Source organism: Typopeltis vanoorti, chromosome 16, assembly GCF_054136105.1.
Source record: "Typopeltis vanoorti isolate ZY-2024b chromosome 16, IOZ_Tvanoo_1.0, whole genome shotgun sequence".
Taxonomy (NCBI): domain Eukaryota; kingdom Metazoa; phylum Arthropoda; class Arachnida; order Uropygi; family Thelyphonidae; genus Typopeltis; species Typopeltis vanoorti.
Window position 1 is genome coordinate 74,102,701 of NC_143564.1, and position 24,149 is coordinate 74,126,849.

The 24,149-nt window shown below is 33.9% G+C and overlaps 1 protein-coding gene across 1 annotated transcript in view; it reads left to right on the top strand.

Moving 5' to 3' along the window:
• LOC150098133 (NBAS subunit of NRZ tethering complex-like) overlaps positions 1 to 24,149 on the top strand; it is a 1,063,858-nt gene that overhangs the window by 137,872 nt on the left and 901,837 nt on the right. The window contains exons 9-11 of the mRNA XM_090406267.1: positions 2,472 to 2,700; positions 7,287 to 7,352; positions 13,589 to 13,720. Of these exons, the coding sequence (XP_090262393.1) occupies positions 2,472 to 2,700; positions 7,287 to 7,352; positions 13,589 to 13,720 (427 nt within the window). The remainder of the gene's footprint in view (positions 1 to 2,471; positions 2,701 to 7,286; positions 7,353 to 13,588; positions 13,721 to 24,149) is intronic.

Sequence of the window (24,149 nt, forward strand, 5' to 3'; positions counted from 1 at the left end):
GGATTAATTAACTGCGTTAATCGAGGGATACTTGTATTCTAAATTGTGGATCCTTTACTGCAGACTGTGGATCAGACCATAAGCTAGTACTAGCAAACCTAAGAATAAAATTAAAATCTGAAAGGACTTCTAGAGTCAAAAGGAGACAATGTAAATAAACTACAAGACAATAATATTCTAAATAAATATCAACTAGAACTAAATAAAAACCTGAAGGAACTACCAAAACAGAATATAAATATTAAAGAACATTGGTGCAAATTAAAGGAAATAATATTAAAATCATCACAATAGGTTACACAGAAAGAGAAAGTAAAAAGGATTGGATCTCGAATGAGGTAAAAACATTAAGTGACCAAAGGAAAAGCATCAAATTAAAACAGAACTTTGACAGAAATGAATATAATAGATTAACCAGGGAAATTAGAAAACTAGTTAAAAGAGACGAGAATAACTGGTTAGAAGAAAAATGCAAAATGGCAGAAAAGCTATCAAAAGAAAATAACCTCTATGGATTATATAAACCAATAGATCACATTAGTAAGATACGGACAACAAAAATGATAACAATCAAAAACAAAGAGTGACAACTGATTGAAAGTAAAACAGAAAAAATGGCCAGATGGGAAGAATACTTTAGAGACTTATATAATAAAAACAGCTCGCAGGATGTTATTATTCCAGTCAGCGAAATGGAAGAGGAAACAAATATCTTTACGAAAGAAACAGCAGCATATAGCATAGATAAACTTAAACCTAGGAAAACACCAGGTATTGATCAGATACATGCAGAATTCTTAAAAGCAGGAAACAACTTCTGGAACAATTAAAAACATTATTTGAAAGGATCTACAAAAATGAAGCAATACCTACTGATTGGACCAATCAGTTAACTCCTATATATACAAAAAAAAAAAGAAAAAAAAAGAGAGATAAAACAGAATGCAATAATTGCAGAGACATTAGCCTCCTCAGTATTCCAAGTAAGGTTATTATGAAAGTATACTCCAAAAACAAATTAAGCCATACATAGAACTAGCATTAGGAGAAGAACAAGCAGGTTTCAGACCAGGACGAAACACAATTTGATCAGTCATTCACCTTAAAACAGCTAATAGAAAAGATGCTAGAGTACAACCAAAGTTGCTATATAAATTTCATAGACTTTCGTCAGGTATTTGATTCGATCTGTAGAAGAGAACTATGGGAAACTATGAAAGAATTTGGAATTCCCAACAAAACTATGAGTAATAAGGAATCTATACGAGAAATCTGAAAGTGCAGCACGAGTGGAGGACACCTTAATCCACAGGTTCCACACAGAGAGCGAAGTAAGACAGGGATGCAATCTGTCACCAGACCTGTTCAATCTTACACTGGAAGAAGCAATCAGTAAGGCCTTAAACAAAGAAGACTCTGGAATCAAAATATATGGAAAAAATATAATAAACTTAATTTTTAAATAACATTGCATTACTTGCAAGCACGGAAGAAGATATACAACGAATTTCTGATAAAATGAAGAATGTATTAAATTTGGATTAAACCTAAATATAGACAAAATGAAAATTATGCAAATAGGAAAAAGAAACACCAATCTGAAAATTGAAATTGATAGTAACAATCTAGAGCAGGTAGAAAACTTCATGAGAAATCTCCTCCTACCTTGGAGGAGTAATTGAGTACAACAGTGAAATTACAGAAGATATAAACAGACAAATTAGCCAAGCATCGCAGACTTTTGGACAACTAAATAAAATATGGAAGTCAAGAGACATCAAACAAGTAAGAAAAGTAAGAATCTATGAGACAATGGTCCTCCCAATACTTCTCTGTTGAAGTGAATGCTGGAATCTCAAGAAAGCTGAAGAGAAGAAATTATTAATTGCTGAAATGGGTTGGCTAAGAAGATTATTACTTGAAGTATCTCTGCTGGATAGACGAAGAAATGAAGATGTAAGGATTGACTAAAACAAGAAATAACGATAATAGACAAAATCCAAGAAAGAAGACTGTGATGGTTTGGCCATGTCACCAGAACGGGAACAGAAAGATTACCACTAAAGTCCTGTATACAACAATGGAAGGCGAAAGAACCAAAGGGCAGCCCAGAATTAGATGGATAGACAAAATAAAAGAGGACCTGAAAACCAAATCACAATAAGTTACACCAAACTGGACAGAATTGTTCGGATTTCCCAGGGACAGACAGAAGTGGAAAGAGTTCATTTGGCACATCCACATAGATGATGGAAGAGAGAAGAAGAAAATGATAAGATTACAGGTATCAGATATGTTAATTATATTGTATGAAACTACAGTATATTTGATATGGAGTGATCTGATTATCCAAAGATGGACTGTAGATACTGTTTGTGAAATTTTCAAATAGCTTATATAATAATGTAGAGCTCCTGGGAAAAGACCATTATTCTATCACTAATAAGCTGCTTATATTTATTTGTTATTAGCCATACAGAAGGATTCAAAAAGGATCATGTCTTTCATTTCTCTAAGTATTATCCTCATGGAATTACTGCTGTGACCTATCATTCAAGTTATCAATTACTTTTTGTAAGTGGCCCGCCAAGCTATCCAAAAGCCAAAAATTGTAGAGCTGTAGATATGGGCATAACTGCTTGGAGATTTCTTTATGACTCTCCTCATTATAAGCTTGTTACTACATTGGAAGATGAAGAGGTAAGAATATTGTTAATTTCTTTATCTACTTAATATAACTTATTTCACTTTGTTCATTCAATTATGATATATACAATGAAAAAGAGTTGCCAGAAATAATGAACTTGACCTTTTGAATGATATAGAAATTGATATTTTTATTGATATTATATTAATTTTATGGCTATTTAGCCTATTTTTCTTTAGGAATGCCCCTTTTTTATAATGCCATTGTTTTTACTCAGTTCTATGGCATTACTGAAGTTTTACATAAATAAATATATGAAGGGTATAAGAGGGAAAATTCGGACATACCTTTGTAGGATGTTGCTGGCTGTTTTCTTATTCAGCAGCATACTGCCATGTGGCAATATATTCATCTGCTGTTTGATGGGAGTATGATTGAAAGGAAAGGGTTTTTTTTGGAAAAGGTAGGGGAAGTAATGTGGGAGAATTATTGGTCACGCAAGGGGTATGTGAATCTTTTTGAAAAACCTGTGTTTTTTATATATATTATTATTAAGGGTGGGTAGAGAGTACTTTGGGAGGGGAGTGAAAATAAAAACAATTTTTTGGAGAAGGGGAAGGATATGATGGGTTAAGTTCAGGGGTGGGAGTAATGGGATATGAGCCGTTTCGACAGTGCGTCGTCTTTGGAGCTTATAGGGGAAGTGGAGGCTATGGTGTGTCTGTCTTTAGTGTAAACTGTGTTATTTCCTATTGGTCGGAGTCGGGACCTAATTTTTATGTTATGGATTCCAACACTCGGAGATTATGTAGGGCGGTGGACGTCTCTTGAGTTTTCGTCACATTTTATGGTTATCGTTTCCGATATTCTAAGCATTGTTTCATTATCTTGTATATCTATTAGTATGGCCTTGTTAATTTGCGGGGTATGTTTCTGTTCAACGGCGTGGACACCTATTTCTGTGTTCTCTGTATTTTATATTCTGTTTTTCTTTTGGTTGTTGCATTTTTAATCATTTGGATGTTCTAGAATAGGGATGTTACAGTCTCGGAAGTATTCTAGTAGTCCTGCTCAAAGACCTGATAGTAGAACCTGTGGAGGTGACATCACAGTCTTTTTGGCAAGGAAATTTGTAAACGACATTGTGGTGTTCTAATATTTCTTTGTATGTGTGTGATTTTGTAGGTTTTAGAAGTGTTGCCAATTTTTGGTTTGTGGTGGATACCACAAACAGATAATACAGATAATAATAATAATAAAGATAATAATAACAGATAATCTTGAAGATCTGGAAGAAAGGCTAAATCAGCTAAATGAAGCCTCCAGAGTAATTGGATTAAAAATAAATAGAGAAAAAACAAAAATAATGATGAATAAATACATAAACCATAGAACTATCAAAATTGAAAACCATGAAATAGAACAAGTTACTTCATATGTATATTTGGGCCAACTATTATCCTTTGAGGATTGCCAAAGAAAAGAGATTAAAAGAAGAATTCATCTTGGATGGATCGCTTATGGGAAAATGAGAGACATATTCAGAAGTGACATCCCTATGAGTCTAAAAAGGAAAGCTTTCGACCAGTGCATACTTTCTGTCTTAACATACGGAGGAGAAACATGGACTTTAACAGAAGCTTTAACAACACAACATTGCATGGAGAGAAGTATGCTAAAAATAACATTAAGAGATAGGAAGACAAATACCTGGATAAGATCTCAAACAGGTGTCATGGATATTGTAAAATACATTAAACAGGCTAAGATGGGCTGGCCATATTGCCAGATGCAGTGATGGGAGATGGACTAGAAAAACAACAGAGTGGAGACCAATGGATAGAGCAAGACAAAGAGGAAGACTGAGAAGAAGGTGGAGAGATGAACTGGAACAAATTGCAGGAACGAGATGAATGGGAGGGGCAGAAAACCGAGTGGTTTGGAAAATCATGGGGGAGACCTTCGTCCAGCAGTGGACAGAACCAAAAGTTGAAGAAGAAGGTTATAGTCAGTGTGTTTGAAAATGTATTTGTACGCTTCGTATGTGTTCTGGATCTATGGTAGTTTGATGATTTTTTGTGTTGAGAAGTTTTGTTTTGGTCATCATCAAAAAATCATCAAACTACTATATACAAAGCATACAAATATATTTTCAAACACAGTGACAATGACCTTATAAAAAGGGGCTCCTAAACAAAAATAGGCTAAATAGCCATAAAATTAATATATACTTAGAGGAGTAACATGGGAATTTTCCCAAAAATAAAACCTATGATATTTTTATTTTATTCTTTTTGTCAATTTATTTATTTATTTTTAAATTAATCTGTTCTTTTCTAGTTGTTTTTTTTTTAATGTTCTAAACTTTATTAGAATGGTGTTGATTAATTTAGGTTAAGCATAATAATACCACTGCTAAACAAAAATTTTTTACGTAATACCACTTTGCTGATATGTACACTCAAGGGTATGGATACTATGATAGTACCACAGGGTTTACATATTATTAACCTCTTGAAAGTTTTTCCACTTGGCTATACAATAAATTAAAGATTCCATAAAATTATATTTTTGATTTAATCCTTTATACAAGAGTAAGCAAAGTTCTCACATGAAGTAACTTCACAACTGGGCAACTCGTATATAGAGGCTAATGACTTCACATCACTTGCTTTAGCATGCCATAATGCAAAGTACATATCCTTACTGACATGTATAATGCTATGCATTATGGGACAGGTCATTACCCAGACCAGTTTCAACCTTTATTGAAGTTTCACCAGTGGGAGCCAGACTCAGAATTGATACCAAGGTTGAGGTAATGCAGAAGCCATATTTCCATATACAAATAGCCAAAAGGTATCACACATTATATGAAAATATTCTGAATCAGAGATAGATGTTAAATTTAATTAACATATTAAATTTAATTAACGATAAATTAAAGATGCAAAGAAATTATATTCTTGGTTTAATCCTTTATCCAAGTGTAAGCAAACAAAGTTTGCAAATGAAGTAACTTCATGACAAGGCAACTCATATACTGAGGCTAATGACTTCACATCACTTGCCTTAATATTGAATATTTCAAATTTCAAATACTCCTTTACATTATTATTACACGGGCACACCTCCATGGAGTCCGAAGACTCATCGCAGGAGATCCCATTTATCCACACAATCTATCATACCACTCTTTGAATCCATTAACAGACAAAGCACTTACAACTGATTCTAATAACCTGTTGCTCTCATTCACAACTCTCCAACCAAAAAATCATTTGTATCAACCTAGACAATCATTTCCTTCTACTTTTTGCATCTGGATTGCATGGCTAATATCGGCATGAAAATCTACAGTAGATCAAAACTATTAAAATAAACAGGAATGTAGAAAACTCAGTTTTATTCTCAGTGAACCTATAGAACAAGTAAAATAGTTTAGTTATTTAGTCACAGCTTTTAGTGAAGATGGTAAATTAAATTTGGAAATAGACAACAGAATAAGCAAAGCTTGGTATAGTGGGTAGCCAGTTGAATAAATCGATATGGAATAAGAAAGAAATTAGCCAAAACACTAAACTAGTAGTGTACAGTGCACCGTTCAACCCGGTTTTAAGTTATAGATTTGAGATTTGGGTTAGAAATAATTCAGCATCAAGGATGATGAAGGATTAGAGACCGCAAATATGAGAGTTCTGAGAAAAATTAAGGGCCTGAATGGTTGGCATCAGTGGTAGAATCATATTAAAAATGAAGACATTAGGAAGGAACTTGACAGTGTTAGCATTCAAGAATGTGTTAGTTGGCAAATCTAAGGTGGTATGTACTTAAATAGAATGGAAGAGGAAAGGTTAGCAAAACATTTGATGTCAAGATGGCAAGAAAAAAAATTCAGAGGAAGACAAAGTGGATCGAGTCTTTTAGAAGTGCCTTAGAGCTAAAATGAGATTAATAATAAACTTAATCATCTAGTGCTGTTATAGTAGCCTGTACACTCCTTGAGGGTGTACATATTAGTGAATTGGTGATTACTTTTCTATCTCATCAAATATTAGGCTGGAGTCAATAGTTGACTAAAATAGTAATGTTTAGCACACTGAGTGACTTGTAATGTAGTGTGACTGCGTGTGAGTATTACTGCTGATTACCTTAATATAAAGGTAATCAGCAGTAATTATTTCAGATTTAAAAGCTCACTATGTCTTTAGAAGTTTGTTTGAAAGTTTTTTTCACTTGGTTGTACTATACATTAAAAATGCCAAGAAATTATATTCTTAGTTTAATCCTTTCTCCAAGTGTAAGCAAATAAAAATTTGTGCCTGAAGTAACATCACAACTGGACTACTTGTATGTAGAGGCTAATGACTACATAGCCCAGTATCATATGACGTAATAAGTAGCCCAGTTGTGATGTTACTTTATGCACAAATTTTTATTTGCTTACACTTGGATGAAGGATTAAACCAAGAATATAATAGTTTTTAGAAGACAATGGTAACACTACCGTGTTATCATTAAAATATTTTTTGATTATAATTATAATTTATTTGTTGTTTCTGCTTTTCAATGGGGAAAAAAATTATAGGGAAAATTGCTGTGATTTGACATTTAATTTTAATCATTGTTATTCTTTTAGGCTGTCGTAAAAAGTAGTTGGTTTCAAACAATTCCAGTGCTGCGAATCTTTGATAGATATACTCAGGTGTGTCTGATTATGAATGTTTATCTGTTCTATTGAAATGTTTATGAAGTAAAGAAATATGTGCAGTCTGTATACCATGAAAATCAAAAATCACTGGAAAACTTCAATGGTGGGTGAGGAAATGAGAGTGATAAACATCAGTTAGCATTATCTATCTTAAATGGACTGGGAAAGCGATTGTCACAATTGCTGTGAACTAGCAATTGTGCCAATTGCTACTTAACTATGCTAATAAATGCTATGTTAATAACTGACAGTTAGCATAAATTGATCCTCTTCCCTTAGAGCTGTAAATTAAAGAAATATATGCTAATATATAGTATTGCTTTAATTCAAAGTTTTAATTAAAAGGGATGAACAACTCATTTTGTGTTTAACATTTTTTATTTCTTAATCCATAAAGTAAAAAAATATTCTGATTTAGATTTTTGATTTTTTTTAGCTAAATTTTTGATATAGCTATAGTAATGGTAGAGTTTGCACATGTTCATCATGATTTCAGTTGACATTTTATTTATGCTAATAATCTTTTTACCTTAATTCTACATTTTAATTTTTATAATTTCATGCTCTTCTCATTCTTTCTTATATATCTACCATTATTGCTTGCCTTTTAAATTTTTTTTTTAAAAACTAAAAAACAAAACAAAACTGACTCCTTACCACCATACCAAGCTTTGCTTATCCTGTTGTCTATTTCCAAATGCATCATCTGCATTTGGAAATAGACAACAGGATGCAGGAATTAAAAATACAAAACATCAAAAAGTATTTCCCATCATTTGCTTTGTCTAACGATGGGAAATATTCTACTGATTGAGACATCATTTAATAGGAAATGCAGTTGTCTATCAAGATTTTTTTCTTTTGCTGTTTGTCATAGTAGGCTTAAAATATCATTGGTTTTGAGCGTTTGGCTTGGACTTTTTTTTAGTTCATTATAGCAGATCATTTCACTATAGTAGTATTCATTATAGCACATGCTTATTGTATTTTATGAGTTTACTTTAAGCAGGTGGAAAGTAAATTTTCTTTTGACATGTGGGCATTGATTTGTAATGGATTAATTCATCATTTTCTACTTGTAGAGCTGATTTTTTTTTTTTTTTACATTTTTTTAAAATTTTATTTTAGCCCCTTTATTTGATAGTATAATGAAGAGATTCCTCTTGGTTCCTCATATTCTTGCAAATCAACAGCATTTATTGTGTATGCTAGATAAAAGTATCTTTGTATAAATATTTGAATCTTTCATGTGTAATGCTTATATGATGGATACAGAAGAATATGCATTTTCATCATGTTGGAATACAGGTTTTAAATTAATTTGAAAAGCTCTTGAACAATCTGTGTTCATCTGGATTAAGTGCTTCATTAAGAAATCACATTAATCCATCAGCATATTTTTAAAATATCAGATTGGCCTTTGAAAAAAAAAACTTCATTCTTTCTGACTGCTTTGGGGGGAAAAAAAAATCTTTTACAACAATTTTTTCATATATGGCTTACATATAATATTCCACATCTTGTTTTTCTAAATTTAAGTCTCATATCAAGTCCATCTTGGGCGTAGTAATTAAATGTGATCTAGTTCCAAAATTGGTATCCATTGATCAGATATAGCAGATTTGTTTTAGATTCCCTGAATGACTTTTATATTTAAAATAAATTAAGTATAATAAAAATCACGATGATTTTTCTACAGAAAATAGTTGTGATGCACATGTGAATCCAGTTTTTATCTTGGTCACCCTTCAATTCCCATATACAGTGCTTGGAAAGATATTTATGGATACCCCTTATGGGCAAGGTGTATTGTGCCATGTTTGTAGCTAGTATAAATTGGAGGAATATGATACTCCCAAGTTAGTGCAACTGTGTCCATGTAAAATGGCTGTGAATAGGGAGCTGCATATCAAAGGGAACTGAAACACAAATCTGCACAAAAACATTCAGAACTGAAATGCAAATGTAAGTTTTCATGGTTTAGCAGTTCTGTGGGAAGTTTTCAGTATTGAGACCACATTATAATATAAATAAAGAGTTTTTAATAAAAATAAGCAATTAAAACCTGACAAGTTTTGTCAAGTTTCATGTGACTTACATCATCAGAGGTAGTGGTACATGAAAGTTTTACACAACAAAAGCCTGTTTAAATACGCATATTAGATGTTTTTGATAACTTCACGCCTGTTAAATATAATTGATAAACCAGAATGCAAATTGTAAATTCATTACTGTATGTATGTTAGAACACTGCTTCTTATATAATAAATTTAGTTTAATCCTTTATTCAAGTGTGAGCAAACAAAGTTTGCACCTGAAAGTATCTTCAGGACTGGGGTAAGGTGATACAACACCAGGGCAACTCGTTGCAAAGGTGGAGCAAGCTACCAACGCTTGCTCCACCTTTCTCAGTATCTCCTATAATGCAAAACACACCTCCTTGCGGATATGTCTAATGTTATGCATTAAGGGAAGGGCCACTTCCCTTAATGCATAACATTAGACATATCCACGTATTATAATAGAAAAATGGAAAACGGGAGCTCGTGCCAAGAACATGGCTCATTTATTCTGAAACTTTAAATTCTCTTTTTTGCTTTTGTTGCAAACTTGTTGCACCTACTAAATCACCTGAATCACCTACTGAGTCTTGTAGAAGGTTATAACGATTGGAGAAATGTAATTACAACTTTACGTAGACATGAGACTAGTTTAACTCACATGAAAAATTTCTTTAAATGGAAGGAACTTGATAAAAATTTAAAAAAACAAAACTACTATTGATTTCCAGACTCAAAGCATGTATGAAATGGAAAAGAAACATTGGACGAGTGCTTTAGAATGCTTGATTGAAATTATAAAATTCCTTGGTAGTTGAAATTTAGCTTTTCGTGATCATCTGATAAATTGTATGATTTTTAAATAACGGCAATTTTTTAAAATTAGTCGAACTGTTCGCTATGTTTGATCCTGTTATGGAAAATCATGTCGAAAGGGCCCTACAATGAATACAATAGGGTGCACTATTTGAGTAAAGACAGTCAAAATGAAATATTGGAAACTTTAAGTAATGTAATCAGGGATGCAATTTTATTATAAATTCGAAAATCTAAATATTATTCCATAATTTTAGACTGCATACCTGATGCAAGGAAAACAGAACAAATGACCATTATTATTCGCTTTGTTTCCTGTGACAATGGAATTGTCAAGATCAGGGAAAACGTTTTAGGTTTTGCAGATATATCAGATTCCACAGGATGTGGTTTATGTGCAACAATAATGGAACAACTGGAAAAATGGAACATTCCCATTGAAGACATGCAAGGTCAAGGGTATGAAAATGAGGCAAATATGAAAGGGAAAAAATATGGGCTCCAAAATTTGCTTTTGAACAAAAATCCTTGAATGTTTTACATGCCATGTGCTGCTCATACTCTAAATTTAATCATTAATGATGCAGCCAAAGTGAATGCATATACAATTAGTTTCTTTGCAATTATTCAAGAAATATAAAATTTCCTTTCATTCTCTTACAAACGTTGGGCAATCCTTTTAAACTTCGTAAAAAAATTAACATTGAAACAGCCATTAGAAATGTGATGGGAAAGTAAAATTAATGCAGTCTGCCCTCTACGATATCAATTAGGAGAAATTTATGATGCACTTTTTGAAATTTTAAATAATGAAAATTTTAATAAAGAAACTCAGCATGAAGCACAAACATTGTGCTAAAATAAAGGACTACAAATTTATTTGCTCTCTTATAACTTGGCATGATTTACTTAACAGAATAAACCCTGTGAGTAAAATGCTTCAAGACAAAAATATGAACATTACACTTGCTTTAGAATCTATCTAAAACTTAAAAATATTCTTACAAGAGTATCGATCAGATACAAATTTTAAAGACGTTCTAAAAACGGCAAAATAACTGAGTGAAGAGGTGAATGGAGAACAAGGATTTAAAACTGGTACGGAAGTTCGACGACGAAAGAAGACACGACAATTTGACTACGAGCATCATGACGAAACGCCACAGTCGCCAGAAGATAAATTTAGAGTGAATGTGTTTGTTAATAGAACGTTTTGAACAACTAAAAACATATTATGATAATTTCAATTTCTTGTATAGATTACTACAAATTAATAACAAAGAGTGTTATGAAAAAATTGTGACGATTTAGAGATTCTCTCGAAGGACTGCGATAATAAAGACATAAATGCAATAGAACTATATGATGAGTTATGTGCTTTCTGGGGTATTTTTCAGAAGGATAATTTAAATATTCAAAAGCCCTTTCGATATTCTTAATTTTATTGTGTCCAATAATTTATTTTTCTCTAACTTTTCAATTGCTTTAAGAATACTATTAACCTTACCTGTCGGTGAACGTTCCTTTTCCAAGTTGAAATTGATTAAAACCTACTTAAGAACATGTATGTCACAAAAAAGGCTTGTTAGTTTGGCGTCAATAGCTATTGAAAATGATATGTGCGGAATTAAACGTTAAGACCATTATTTCTAATTTTGTGAATATGAAATCAAAAACCTTGAAATTTTAATAAAAAAAATTTCAAGTATATTTATGTAATTTAATTTATTTTTGTTATTCTGTAAAGATGTCATTTTTTGAATACTTATATTAAATGTTCTAATTATTTCTGAATTCTTTTCTTATTTTCTCATCTATCTTGAGTTTTTTTTATTTTTCTAAAAGATAGTTCCACTTATAAATATTATTAAAAATTTTTTACAAGTTACTAAGAATTTAGTAACTTGTAAAATGCAAGAATTTTTTAAACTTTAGTTCAAATAAATTTTAACTAATAATTAAATAAATTTTAACTATAATTAAAATTCATTTTAATTTTGTTAGCGATTCGGGTCAGTGAGAAGGCTATAATCCCTGTATCATTATATTCAACGATTAAAGTGAAGTGGCTTTATCAAATTTTGCTTTAACTTTTGAGAATTTTTTGAATATTCTGGTTTTTAACGATTATCCTGCCTAGCCAACACTCCCGGTTCGTTACATTTAGTGAACCAATGCGTGGCTGTTCTGTCAAAATTTATTTAAGAAATTTCAAATAATTAAAATTTTATTATTTTAATAAAAGAACCACACACTCCCAGATTGTCACAGGGGTGCTTAGATAGAAATTGGCAACCCTAGCGCCGGCTCTGATCCTAAGCATTTGTTTGTTGCCAGAGCACTTGATGGCCAGTAGTGGTTGTGTTGTGTGGAATGCCAAGCCTGATTTATGCTCTCTTCTTTTTTTGATGTCTTTTACATATTCAGACATGCGGATCTCTCCCAACCTTCCTGTCTGGCCTATATAACAAATGTTACAAGAGCAGTGAATTTCAGATATCTGGTTTTTTTTATGGGGCGATGTGGAGGTTTTGGTGGATGTAGGAATCTTGATATTTTTTGTAAAGGTAAAAAAGCCACTTTTATGTTGTACTTGCAGATCAATGCATCCACTTTGTCTGCGACATTCTTGATGTAAGCACTTAATGGTTTTGAACCCAAGATGATCAGAAAAATTCTTAATACATCTCCTGCAACTCCCTTACTTAAATAAGATTTCAAGAATGCAATCATGTTACCTTTATTTATTTATTTGTTTATTTTTTTCATGTATGTTTTAATATAGAAATTGTGATGAACTACTAGGTGTTAGAACATTTTTATTGTTATTTTTGTAATCAGTGAAAAAAAAAAATGCTATAACCATATTGCTCATGTTGTTATATCTGAATTCCTTTCTATTAAATTTTTAATTTGAAAAAGATCGTTTTTTTCCCATTTTATTATTTTTTATTTCTAACTGTACACAAATTACTTCAATGAACTAAATGACTAAGATTGGTACCTAAAAGATAATTTTGTTCATTTTTTGTATATAAGTTTTTTTTTTAAATTTTTTTTATGAAATATGAAATTTTTACACTTCCTCTCTGGTATCTAAAGATAATAAATCTTTTGCTACTTGCACACTTTAAAACTAAAACATATCCTAAAACATCCCCCCCCCCCCCCCACTGTCCTACATTATTCTGGTTATGCTATGCAAGAACTAAACACTGTTTCCCAATATTCATGTTTAATATTAGTTGCTTCAATCTTCCCAGACTTCAGCATTTGTGATTGTCATAGGAGAGAAAGGAATGCTATTCATTACATGTGTGTTTAATTTAATTAATTATTTTTTTTTTATTATAGCAGGATACTGTGTTTAAACTGAGCATTTCTCCTGGTGGGCATTTATTATCAGCTGTACATTCTTCTGGAAATTTGTCACTTTGGTATGTGCCATCACTTAAACTGAAAGCATTATGGAATTTGGAAAATCAGGTATTTGTTTCAGTAGTGTTTTTTTTTTTTTTTGTTTGTTCTCTTCGTTAATTTATTTCTCACATATTTCAATGTTAACACTTACTTTGCATAAATAACTTTAAAGCTCATTATGATAAACATGTTCCTGGTTGAGTGGACCTCCCATGATGGGTTTGTTGACTCTATGGAGGTTACCAAAATGATGATGATGATGATAATAATTTATGATTTTATACATATCATTTGAATAAACTAAACTAGGCATATTGCACTGATTTATCATTATCATTGCTACTGATTGCATAACTTGGAGATAATTGCACAAAAATGGTGATGTTGTGATTTATCATTATCATTTATTGATAGCATAATGGTGGATAATTGTACAGAAAAGTCTAAGGAAAAAAGTTAAATCTCCTCTGTTCCATTAACAAAATCAGTCACAGGCTGCACCATTCAAAATTTCTATTGATATGTCTTCGCACATTTAAGAAAGAGATAAGCAGTAGTCCCTGTTCATTTTTTTATCTTATTCATCATCAGTTGCATCAGTCTTGGGACTGGTAGCTCAGCAGCAATTTCCTCCATTCCGCTCTGTCATTGGCTTTCTTCTTAACCTCCTGGTAACTCCTCAAACCTGTGCTGTCTTTGACTTGGTCAAGAAAGCTTTTCCTTGGTCTGCCTCTTCTTCTTTTCCCCTCTATTTTGCCTTCAGTTATTCTTTTCACAAGTGCATCATGTCGAAGTATATGTCAAAACCACCTATCCCTGCTAATTTTGATCGATTTTATTAGAGTTCTTGTTTCGTTTCTCTCTCTCAGGACTTGTTGGTTTGATTTTTTTTTCTGTCCATTGTATTTTGTTCATGCGATGCCAGCACCACATTTCAAAGCCTCCAATCTTCTTACATCTTCTCTTTTGTGGATTGTCACAATCATAATCCTGTAGCATTCTGAACTAACACTTCTTAACAGGAATGGTTATTATCCATTATCTTGGTTAGCAAATCTTCAGATTGCAAAGCTCAAAATTAGAAGAGGAAAAAAGGGGAGAGAGTAAAGGGAACTAAACAAAAGTTTATACATTTTTTTATAGTATTAATTTATATGTACCAATATTTTTATAGTATTAATTTATATGACTATGAGTCAACTGCTTGTACAGTTGAGTCATAGTCAACTTAGAAATGGCTACATTGAATAGTGTGCTGCAGCATCATCCTTTTAGGGATTTCCCAATGGTTTGTTATGGTTTCATTCCATCTTTTCCTTGGTCACCCTAACTTCTGTGTACTCAAACTAGGTGGAATCGGAGTACCTTTTTTGGGTAGTCTTGAGCTGCTCATTCTTTCATGATGTTTGATCTGCTTCTTTTGGTTTTTATATATTTTGTCCTTACTGAGTTTATAGCAAATTTCTTTAACATTGTGGCTATGGAGCTATGGTATGAACCAATAGTTTGTTGTAGTGAGCAAGGTTGTCATAATGATTTTTGCTGTAGTTCATGAAGTTGAGTGTGAACTTTTGGCATGGATTGTTGAGAGGAGAGCATTCTGTCCAGAAAGCAACAGTCTGTAGGATCATTGTAGGAAGTCATATTCTTGTTTTAATGCTTTACTCTAGCCAGAGGGTAAAGCATTAAAACAGGGAAAGGAAGTGCTTTATGGCATACTATGAAAAGTATGCCATAAAGATACCAGTAATTGGTACCTAAAAGAAGTGCTTTATGGCATACTAAGGCAGTTGACATGAAGTCAACAGCCTCCATATAGAAATGACCTAGTAATGAAGATACTTTACACACAGACTTTGTTTTGATTATGCTTGGGTAAAGGATTAAAACAAGAATATCATTTGATGAATTTTTAATGGAACTTGTGCCATTATAGCATTTGTTATACATACATATTCACAAGAATATAGTAAATTTTATTAGTGCAAGTATTTCAATCAGAAACTAACTGCTCATCCATCATCATTGCATCAGCATAATCACAAGGTGAATCTACAACAAAGAATGTTAATCCTATTTACAGAGCTGAGCCACATGTGGGCTCAGGTCACATATTGTGTCACATATAGTAGGTGACATATAGTAGGTGATCACATATTGTAACCACCTACTAGGTGGCAACAGTAAAATAAATAAATTACAGTTGAGTCTTATAATTTAGAATTAAGTGATTTGAAATAAAATTAAATTTAGTTACTTAATGAAATGACACAGCGTTATGTTAAATTAAAAAAAAAATTATTAATAATAATTAAAATGGGGCGGGGAAACGAAGCATATAATTTCTTGTCTATCATAATTTACGTAGTAACTAAAGAAAAAAAACATTTTACAACTATCTCTAATTATTATTATTATGAGCTACTCCATGGACTCCTTAGACTCATTGAGGGAGGCCCTAAACTTCATGCCAAGCACTGTCCAGTATCTATCATATTTTGCTTTGAACTTTCATAGTCATGGTACTCACAACACTTTCACAACCTGTTCTGCTCATTAATTACTCTCCAAGTAAAAATTCTATTCCTGACAGCCATGCTAATTACTCTTGCTCAGTTTCTAAGGATGGCCCTAATTCCCGACCGCAAGTCATGTTCTAAAAAATTTCCTGTGCATTAATCTTGTAAAAACTCTTCAGTAATTCAACCTACAAATCTTCAACCTGTTCTCATAAGATTCATTTCATAGACCTGATAAAATCTTGTCATTTTCCCTGGATGCTTTCTACCTCTTCCTCAACCCCAAGAAACCCAGGTGACCAGATCTGCATGTAGTACCACGACTCGAAACAAAGGAATAATAAACTCCTTGTCTCTGCTCATCGGGGTATTTTTCAGTAACCAAGTAATCCGATGAGCTGTTTTAGCCACTTTTGCAATATGTCCTCTAAACTTTAACTTCTTGTTCATTAACAGCACCAAATTCCTGGTTTCATCAATTTCCTGGAGTACATCAATGTGATGTACAGCTAGTAATATTTCCAGCCTGACTAACTTTTTTTTTAGAGGTGATAGAAAGAAAACAGCTGTTTTCTTTCTATCACCTCTGTTTTCATTTTTCAGCATAATCTCCCTTTACTTCAACACACTTTTCACATCTTCAAATTAACATTTGTGAGCACTTGAAAAAAAAGTCTGTACTTTTGCCTGCAAAGTGACCTAAATCTGCATCTTTTGCCTCATGGTCATCTGCAAATTTTCTTCCTTGACGGTCTTTCTATAGTTTTTGAGAGGTGAGTGTGTGTGTGTGTGTGTAGGGGGGGGGGTTAATAGTCACTGGGTGTTAGATCTGGGCTGTAGGGATGTGTGTTTGATCTCCTGGAAGCCACAGTCCTTCACTGCAGCCAGCCTTTGCAACAATAATCATTGTCGTGAAGCAGGTGAACACTATGACTCAGCATTCCTTGTCTCCTCTCATTTGTGGCATTGTGCAGTTTGTGCAGGAGTGACGCATGATGTGCTGCATTCATGGTGGTATTCCCTTCCTTGAAGTTGATCAAGAGAATTCCCCAGCAATCCCAAAAGATTGTTCATCTTCTTGGTGGACTGAGTGACCTTGGCTTTTTTTGACAGTGCTTTGCCTGGTTTGCACCACTCCATGGATCCTCTTTTGGAAAGAGGATCATAATAAAGTAGCATAGTTTCATCCCCGGTGACAATGGATTCCATCACTTCTCTCTGATTCCCTTGGCAAAGCTCTAAAATCTTGTGGGAACAGGTGACATGATGCTCCTTCTGAATTGGAGAGAGAAATTGGGACACTTACCTTGCACTGACTTTCATCACGGGAAGCTTCTCATGAATGATGCAGACGGTTATAAAAATCTCCAACCTTGCTGAGATTTCTTTCAGCTTCAGCTGTCTGTCATTGAGCAGTTCCTCAACAAGAGAGAGAGAAAGAGAGAATTCCCTGAACAATCCCAAAAGATTGTTGCCATGATCTTCTTGGTGAACTGAGTGTTCTCCAAGAAGATCATGTTTCACGACAAAGTTCTAAAAACTTATGGGAACAGGTCACATGCTCCTGAATTGAAGAGAGAAGTCCGGGCACCTACCTTACATTGAGCAATTCCTCCTCAACAAAAGAGACATTTTCCCCAGTCATTACTTCCACAGGCTGACCATCACAAGAATCATTTTCGATGCTCTCTCTCTCTTTCTAAGTGAAACCGTTCAGCACATTCCTTCATGGTGGAGTATGAAGGAGAAGCGTCCCCATAAATACCATCCAGTCGCAATTTGATAGCACTTGGAAAAAGTCCTTCTTTGTTAAAAACCTTTATCACAGTGTGGTACTCAGTTTTTAACATTACAGCCGCTTAGTGTGCCATGTGTTAGTCAGATGAGTGATTCCGACTGAATGACGCAAGTAGACTGGCACACTGACTACACTTACCTCCCTAGATGGTGCTATCTGTCATGTATGGCATTTTAAAATTGGCGCAAATTTTGTATGTCAAGCCAGAAACTTTTGGAACCTACCTCTTACACTTTGCCACGTTAAACTGACATCCATTCTCCTTTGCCCAGATTGCCAATCTATTCCAGTCATCCTGCAAAATTTTAACATCTCCATTACTATTGATATCTGCAAACAACTGAATTGTTCTTCTCAGATCCTTTCTTATAATGTACAAATTAAATAGCAGCAGTTCAAGAACAGAACCCTGTAGCACACTCTAGTCACAGGGACCATTATATCCGCCTCCATGTACTTCAATTTGTTGATTAGAATTCCATCTGGTATCTTCTCAAAAGTTTTTGCAAAGTCCAGCAGTATCTCGCTCTAAACCCATTACCTTTATCCAACTCAGCTGTCACTGTGTTATAAAATGTGAGCAAGTTACTCAGACACAATCAGCCCTTCGCAAAAACTCTGTTGTCCCCCCCCCTCCTCCCAATATAGTATCCCATTTCTGTTTATCCATTCCTGTATTTTGCTCTTGACCAATTTCTCTAGTATCTTGACTGACTTTTCATATGCTGATTGGGTGGTAATTTGCTACATCAGTCGGAGGAACCTTCATGCAATGGTCAAAAGGTACTAGCACCTTCTCATAATCCTCAAGCTGGTATACCATCTAATCCCATAGCTATATTCACATGAAAGCTCTGTAATATTCTGTGCGCCTCAGTTCATTTACCTCAGTTTCCATATAAGCCTTTGCCTTTCGTGTTACCACAATATTTCCACCTGGATGATCTGATTTTGCGAAGTGTTCATTTAATCATCATCACCAGTTTCCTGATATGCACCCTCAAAGAGTTTTCGGGCTACTATGACAGTACTACATAATTAAGTTTACATTATTATTAATCTCTTATTCACGATTTTCCTTCAAATTAGTCTACTTATTGTCAGCACTCCAATATTCTCATATCTAACATTTTGTGCTTCTAAGGATTTTTGACTGAATCATTCCTAAACCTTGATCTTCCTCTGGATCTCTTTCCTGACATCTTGGCATCAAACACCTGTTTTGCTAACCTTTCCTCACCCATTCTATTTAAGTGGCCATGCCACTTTAGATTAACTCTGCTCGCACACTCCTTAAATGCCCACAATGTCAAGTTTCTTTCTAATATCTTCATTTTTAACATGATTCTGCCATTGATGCCATCTGTTCATTCTCCTAATATTTCTCAGAACCCTCATATCTTTGGTCTCTAGTCTTTGATCAAGTGCTTTATTTCTAACTCAGCTCTCAGATCCATAACTTAAAACTGGTTGGAAGACTGTCTTGTATATTGCCAGTTCAGTGTTTTAGCTAATTTCTTTCTTATTCCATGTAAATTTATTCAGCTGGCCACCCACCATACCAGCTTTGTTTATTCTGTTGTCTATTTCTATATTTAACTTGCTATTTTCAACAAAAACTATGCCCAAGTAGCTGAAATATTTTACTTGTTCTATAGGCTTTCCATTCAGAATGCAGTTGATGTTCAGTGTTTCTGTCTAATTTCATTGTTTTGGTCTTTTTATTGCTGATTTTCATGCCAAATTTGTTTCATTTAGAAATTCTACTATTTTGGATAATTCAGTTCCCTCCTTACTTTTGACATTAATTAAAATCATTCTGCTATGAACATTCTTCCTTTTACTTGCAACATACTGAAAAAACTCTTTGGGATTATCTTTTTTCTTGCTTGCTCTGCTAATTTCCTTTCATTTTCTGCTTTTGCCTTTCTTACTACACTGGTTACCCTTCTGGCCTGTGCTTTGTACTGCTCATGTGCCTGCTGGTTCGTCTTCTCCTTGAATTCCCTCTATAAAATTTTTTTTTTTTTTTTTTGTAGCTCTAGCTTAATGATGGTATTCATCCATTTAACTCCCACTTGATTTATTCTCCTGACTCTAGGTATGCAGTATGCTATTACTTCTCTCAAACACTTCTTTACCACTTCCCATGCACTGTCAACATTCAACCCTTGCAGTTTCACATTCCATGGCACTGATTCAAGCAATCTCCAAAGCTTGTCATAGTTACCAGTCTTGTAATTCCACATATACCCACTCTTAACTGAAAATTCCACACATTTAGCCACTACCCAGGTCAAGACTACATGATCACTCTCACCATCTGTATCAAATTACCACCAGTTGGTGGCAGTGTTGGGATTTTGGTTATTGACAAATTCTCCGATGCAGTTACTAGAGCTAGCACTCTCATACCCTTTTAATAACCTCTGGCCAGGATATTGGCATTAGTGATACATGGCTGACAGATGATATGGTTAGTGGTATAGAATGTTCAGTGAGGATAGAGAAAAAAGAATCCATAGTATTTCATAGTGCTATTCTATTTTTCTACTTGTACATAGAAAATGTATGAATTCTGCATTGATTTAATTTCAGTATCTTCCTGAGCCTTCCCACTCCCCTTCTCATTCCAATGATGGGACGTCGATAAAAGTCCTCTTCTGAGTAGTGTGACCTTTCCCACAATGCCTAACAACTTAAATTCCTAAAAGAAGTGTGCTTTGCATTATTGAATAGTGTGGGAGTGTGAAGTCAACTGCATGTACATACAAGTAGCTTAGTCATGAAGATATTTCATACATAAAAAACAGGAATGCAATTTGTCTATTATATATAATTATATAATTTAGGCTGTAGGATCAAATTCCACTGTTGTGGATTTGAACCCTCACCACAGTGGATTCAAATCACACTAAAGGGTTTGCATTGCCTGGTGTGAAATACATACATACATATATACTGCTTATTGGAGACCTGAAATGGCTCAAAACATTATTATATTCAGATTTGAGAGAGAGGGTGAGCAGAGTTTCAGGATTATTTAAGCCACGCTTGATGGTTATAATATGCTATAAGCATCTATGTCAGTGTTTCTCAAACTTTTTTCGACTACGGAATACTTCGCAAATCCTGAAAATTTCACGGAACACCTTGGTTATTTTGTAATGTATAAATGAATAATTAATTGGTAATTTAGCTGATTTTTTTATTATTAATCAATAATTAATAATTAATGATTACTTAATAATTAATTAAACATCAATTAAACCATCATTAAATTAATTTGTGCTGACAAATTAATTTAAAAATGACAAATTCCAGAACTTCTCGTGGAACACCTATTCACCTTCCGCGGAACACCGGTTAAGAACCACTGATCTATGTAATGCAGTAGAAAACAATGGTACCACCCTTTGATTGGAAAAGACCTGAATTCAATTTTTGCCATGACAAGAGAAATCTGTGTGGGTTTTTTCATGTGATACTGAGTTAGCCAATCTCATATGGAGGTAAAGGGTCTTTTCCTCCCTAAAACTTTAGTTTTTCATACGGCATACAGCAAATTAGCCAAAGTATACACAATTTATAGATGAAAAATACTTAGTGGATGGTACTGGATGGTACATGGAGGATTAAGTAGTGTAAACAGTTATGCAAAGTGGATTGCCCTTTATGATGAGTCCTTGGTCTCCTTGGAGGTGTCACATAATAATGATAGATAAATTCAGCATATTTTAATTCAGAAAAAAAAAGACAAATAAAATTAAAAAAAGTTCACTCCGTTCAGTACAGTTGGTAGAAAACCCTCTTTGGTTTGAAAATACTTAAGTTGAATAGTGGAATTTCATCTGTGAATTTCCCTCTCGGAAACTCTCCTGCAAATTATAGAAACCTAGCAAACACGTTTTGACACATTGCAAACTGTGAATATAAGATCAGTTGTCTTATCATTAACAAAATTAGATTTATGTAATACCAAGTCATTCGTGCGGTTAGCCTAGTGGTTACATGCTTGGCAACCATATGCCTAGGGGATGGAGTGTCCTAGGTTCGCTTCCCATCAGTGACGTGAGAAGCTTAAGGATCTTCTTCAGCCATAGCCAAGTTAGCCAGTCTTGGGCATGGTTAGCAGGTTTTCCCCCCCAGTTTATCCCAGTGTTTTTCCTCCAGCAAAGCAGGCAAACCAGCCCCATGAACACACGCTTTGGCAGACATGGGATACTACCAGTAATAAGGAGCAACCAACCTATTCCGTGGGATTATTGGTTACAGAAGCTTATGTGGTAAAATGTGTAGGCCTGCTTGAAAGTGTAACATACGAAGACAAATACCAAGCCACTAGGCCTTGTGCCCAGTGGGATGAAATTAAACCCAACTCATATAATATTTCATAATATGATATGATAGGGTTCGAGATTATATCGTGAGTGGTCATGGTAATTTAGCTCTCATTTAAAATTAGTGATTTTATTTATTTTCTTGTGTTTTTTCCTTAGAAAATTAGAGTTTTATAGTATATTAGAGTTAATTCTTGTACTTTTAGAGTATTTAGTAATATTTTAATATTAAATACAGGTATAAAATGGCACCAAAAATGCAGAAGAAACAAAATACTAACAAGAAATGAAGTAGTGAACAAGAGGTTTTCTTCACTTAAGAAAATAATAAATAGGATATTGAAAATAATTTAACCTCTGAGATCACTTAGGCTAAATCAGATTATTAGACAGATGATGAGAGAACTACAGAAAGTTGAGCAGTATTTAGAAGGACACAGGGAGAATAAAGTTCAGTAGCAAAATGGAAAACAATCCAGGGAATTAGGTAAGTTAGTGCATAATAACAAAAAAAATCTGCTAAATAAAGTTGATTATAAACAGAAAGATGTTATTTGGAATGGTGACTATCATAAAACATGCCATTGATGAGCAGTTTATAACATCAAATTTTCTTGGTGCAGAAATTAAAAAGATAATGCAAGCAATTCAAAAGCAGAAAAGTAAACGAGATCATAACAGTGGTAGGTACTAACAACTTAAATAGCAATAAGTTTAGTATAAGAGAGGACATGAAGGGGGTTGCTGGAAGAGGTGAGAGTGAAGATAGTAAGTATATTACCTCAATATGAAAAATGAATTAAGAATAAGGGCTATGATGGCAAATGATTCAATACATAGGCTGTGGTAGAAGGAATGGATGCAAGTTTTTGGATGTTTGGAGTGAGTTTGAGTGAAGATTGGATTTGTATAAGAGGGACGGCCTACACTTGAATGCTTTTAGCATCAGTAGTCTTGAAAAATTACTAATTGATATAAGACCTAACACAGAGTCAGGGAAACTCAATTCTGATGAGAGGAATCATGAAGAAACTGTATGTAAGAGTGACAGTGTTAAGTAACTTTGTTAATGATGGGAATGGTTATTATTATGAAAATGATGATGAAGAGAGAATGATTCTCTGTTCATCCGGTTCAGACTTATCAAGCATGTGCAATGATGTTTGCATAAGTAAGGAACTCGATAAGAACAGAGATCTGCAAGTTGTCGAAAAGTGTCATACAAACAGGCATATGCAAAAGAGCATGCTGGTAATTTATTGTCTGTACGAGGTGTGACAATTTAATTAATGGATGATCCACTTGTCAGGCCACAATTCGGGTCTTTTTTTCCAAACAGAATCTCGTAATCTTTTCAGCACCTCTAAATAGCATTGTTGGTTGACTGTTTATTCCTGTTCATTGAATTCATAGTGGACTATCCCATTGTGATCAAAGAAAGACACCAGCATGGTCTTGAACTGTGAATGTGCCGTGCTGCTTTTTTCGGACGTGGTGAACTCGGGGTTTTCCGCTGCATGCTCTGGCATTTTGTTTTGAGACTGTACTGAAAGCACCAAGTTTCATCACCTGTAATTACTCTCAGAAACACTTGCTTATTTGCAGAAAGATCAGTCGCAACTTGAACCCGCCACTGCTTCTGTTTGTCTGTCAAGATCTGAGGCACAAACTTCGCAGAAATCTTTCGCATACCCAGTTCTTCAGTTAAAATTACCCCTGACTGCTTCTAGATTCATTTGCAATTCATCAGCCATTAATAGCACACTTAATCGTCTGTCAAACAGTACAAAATCTCGCCCTCTGTTCACATTTGCGTCTGTCATTTTTGTTTTTGGCTG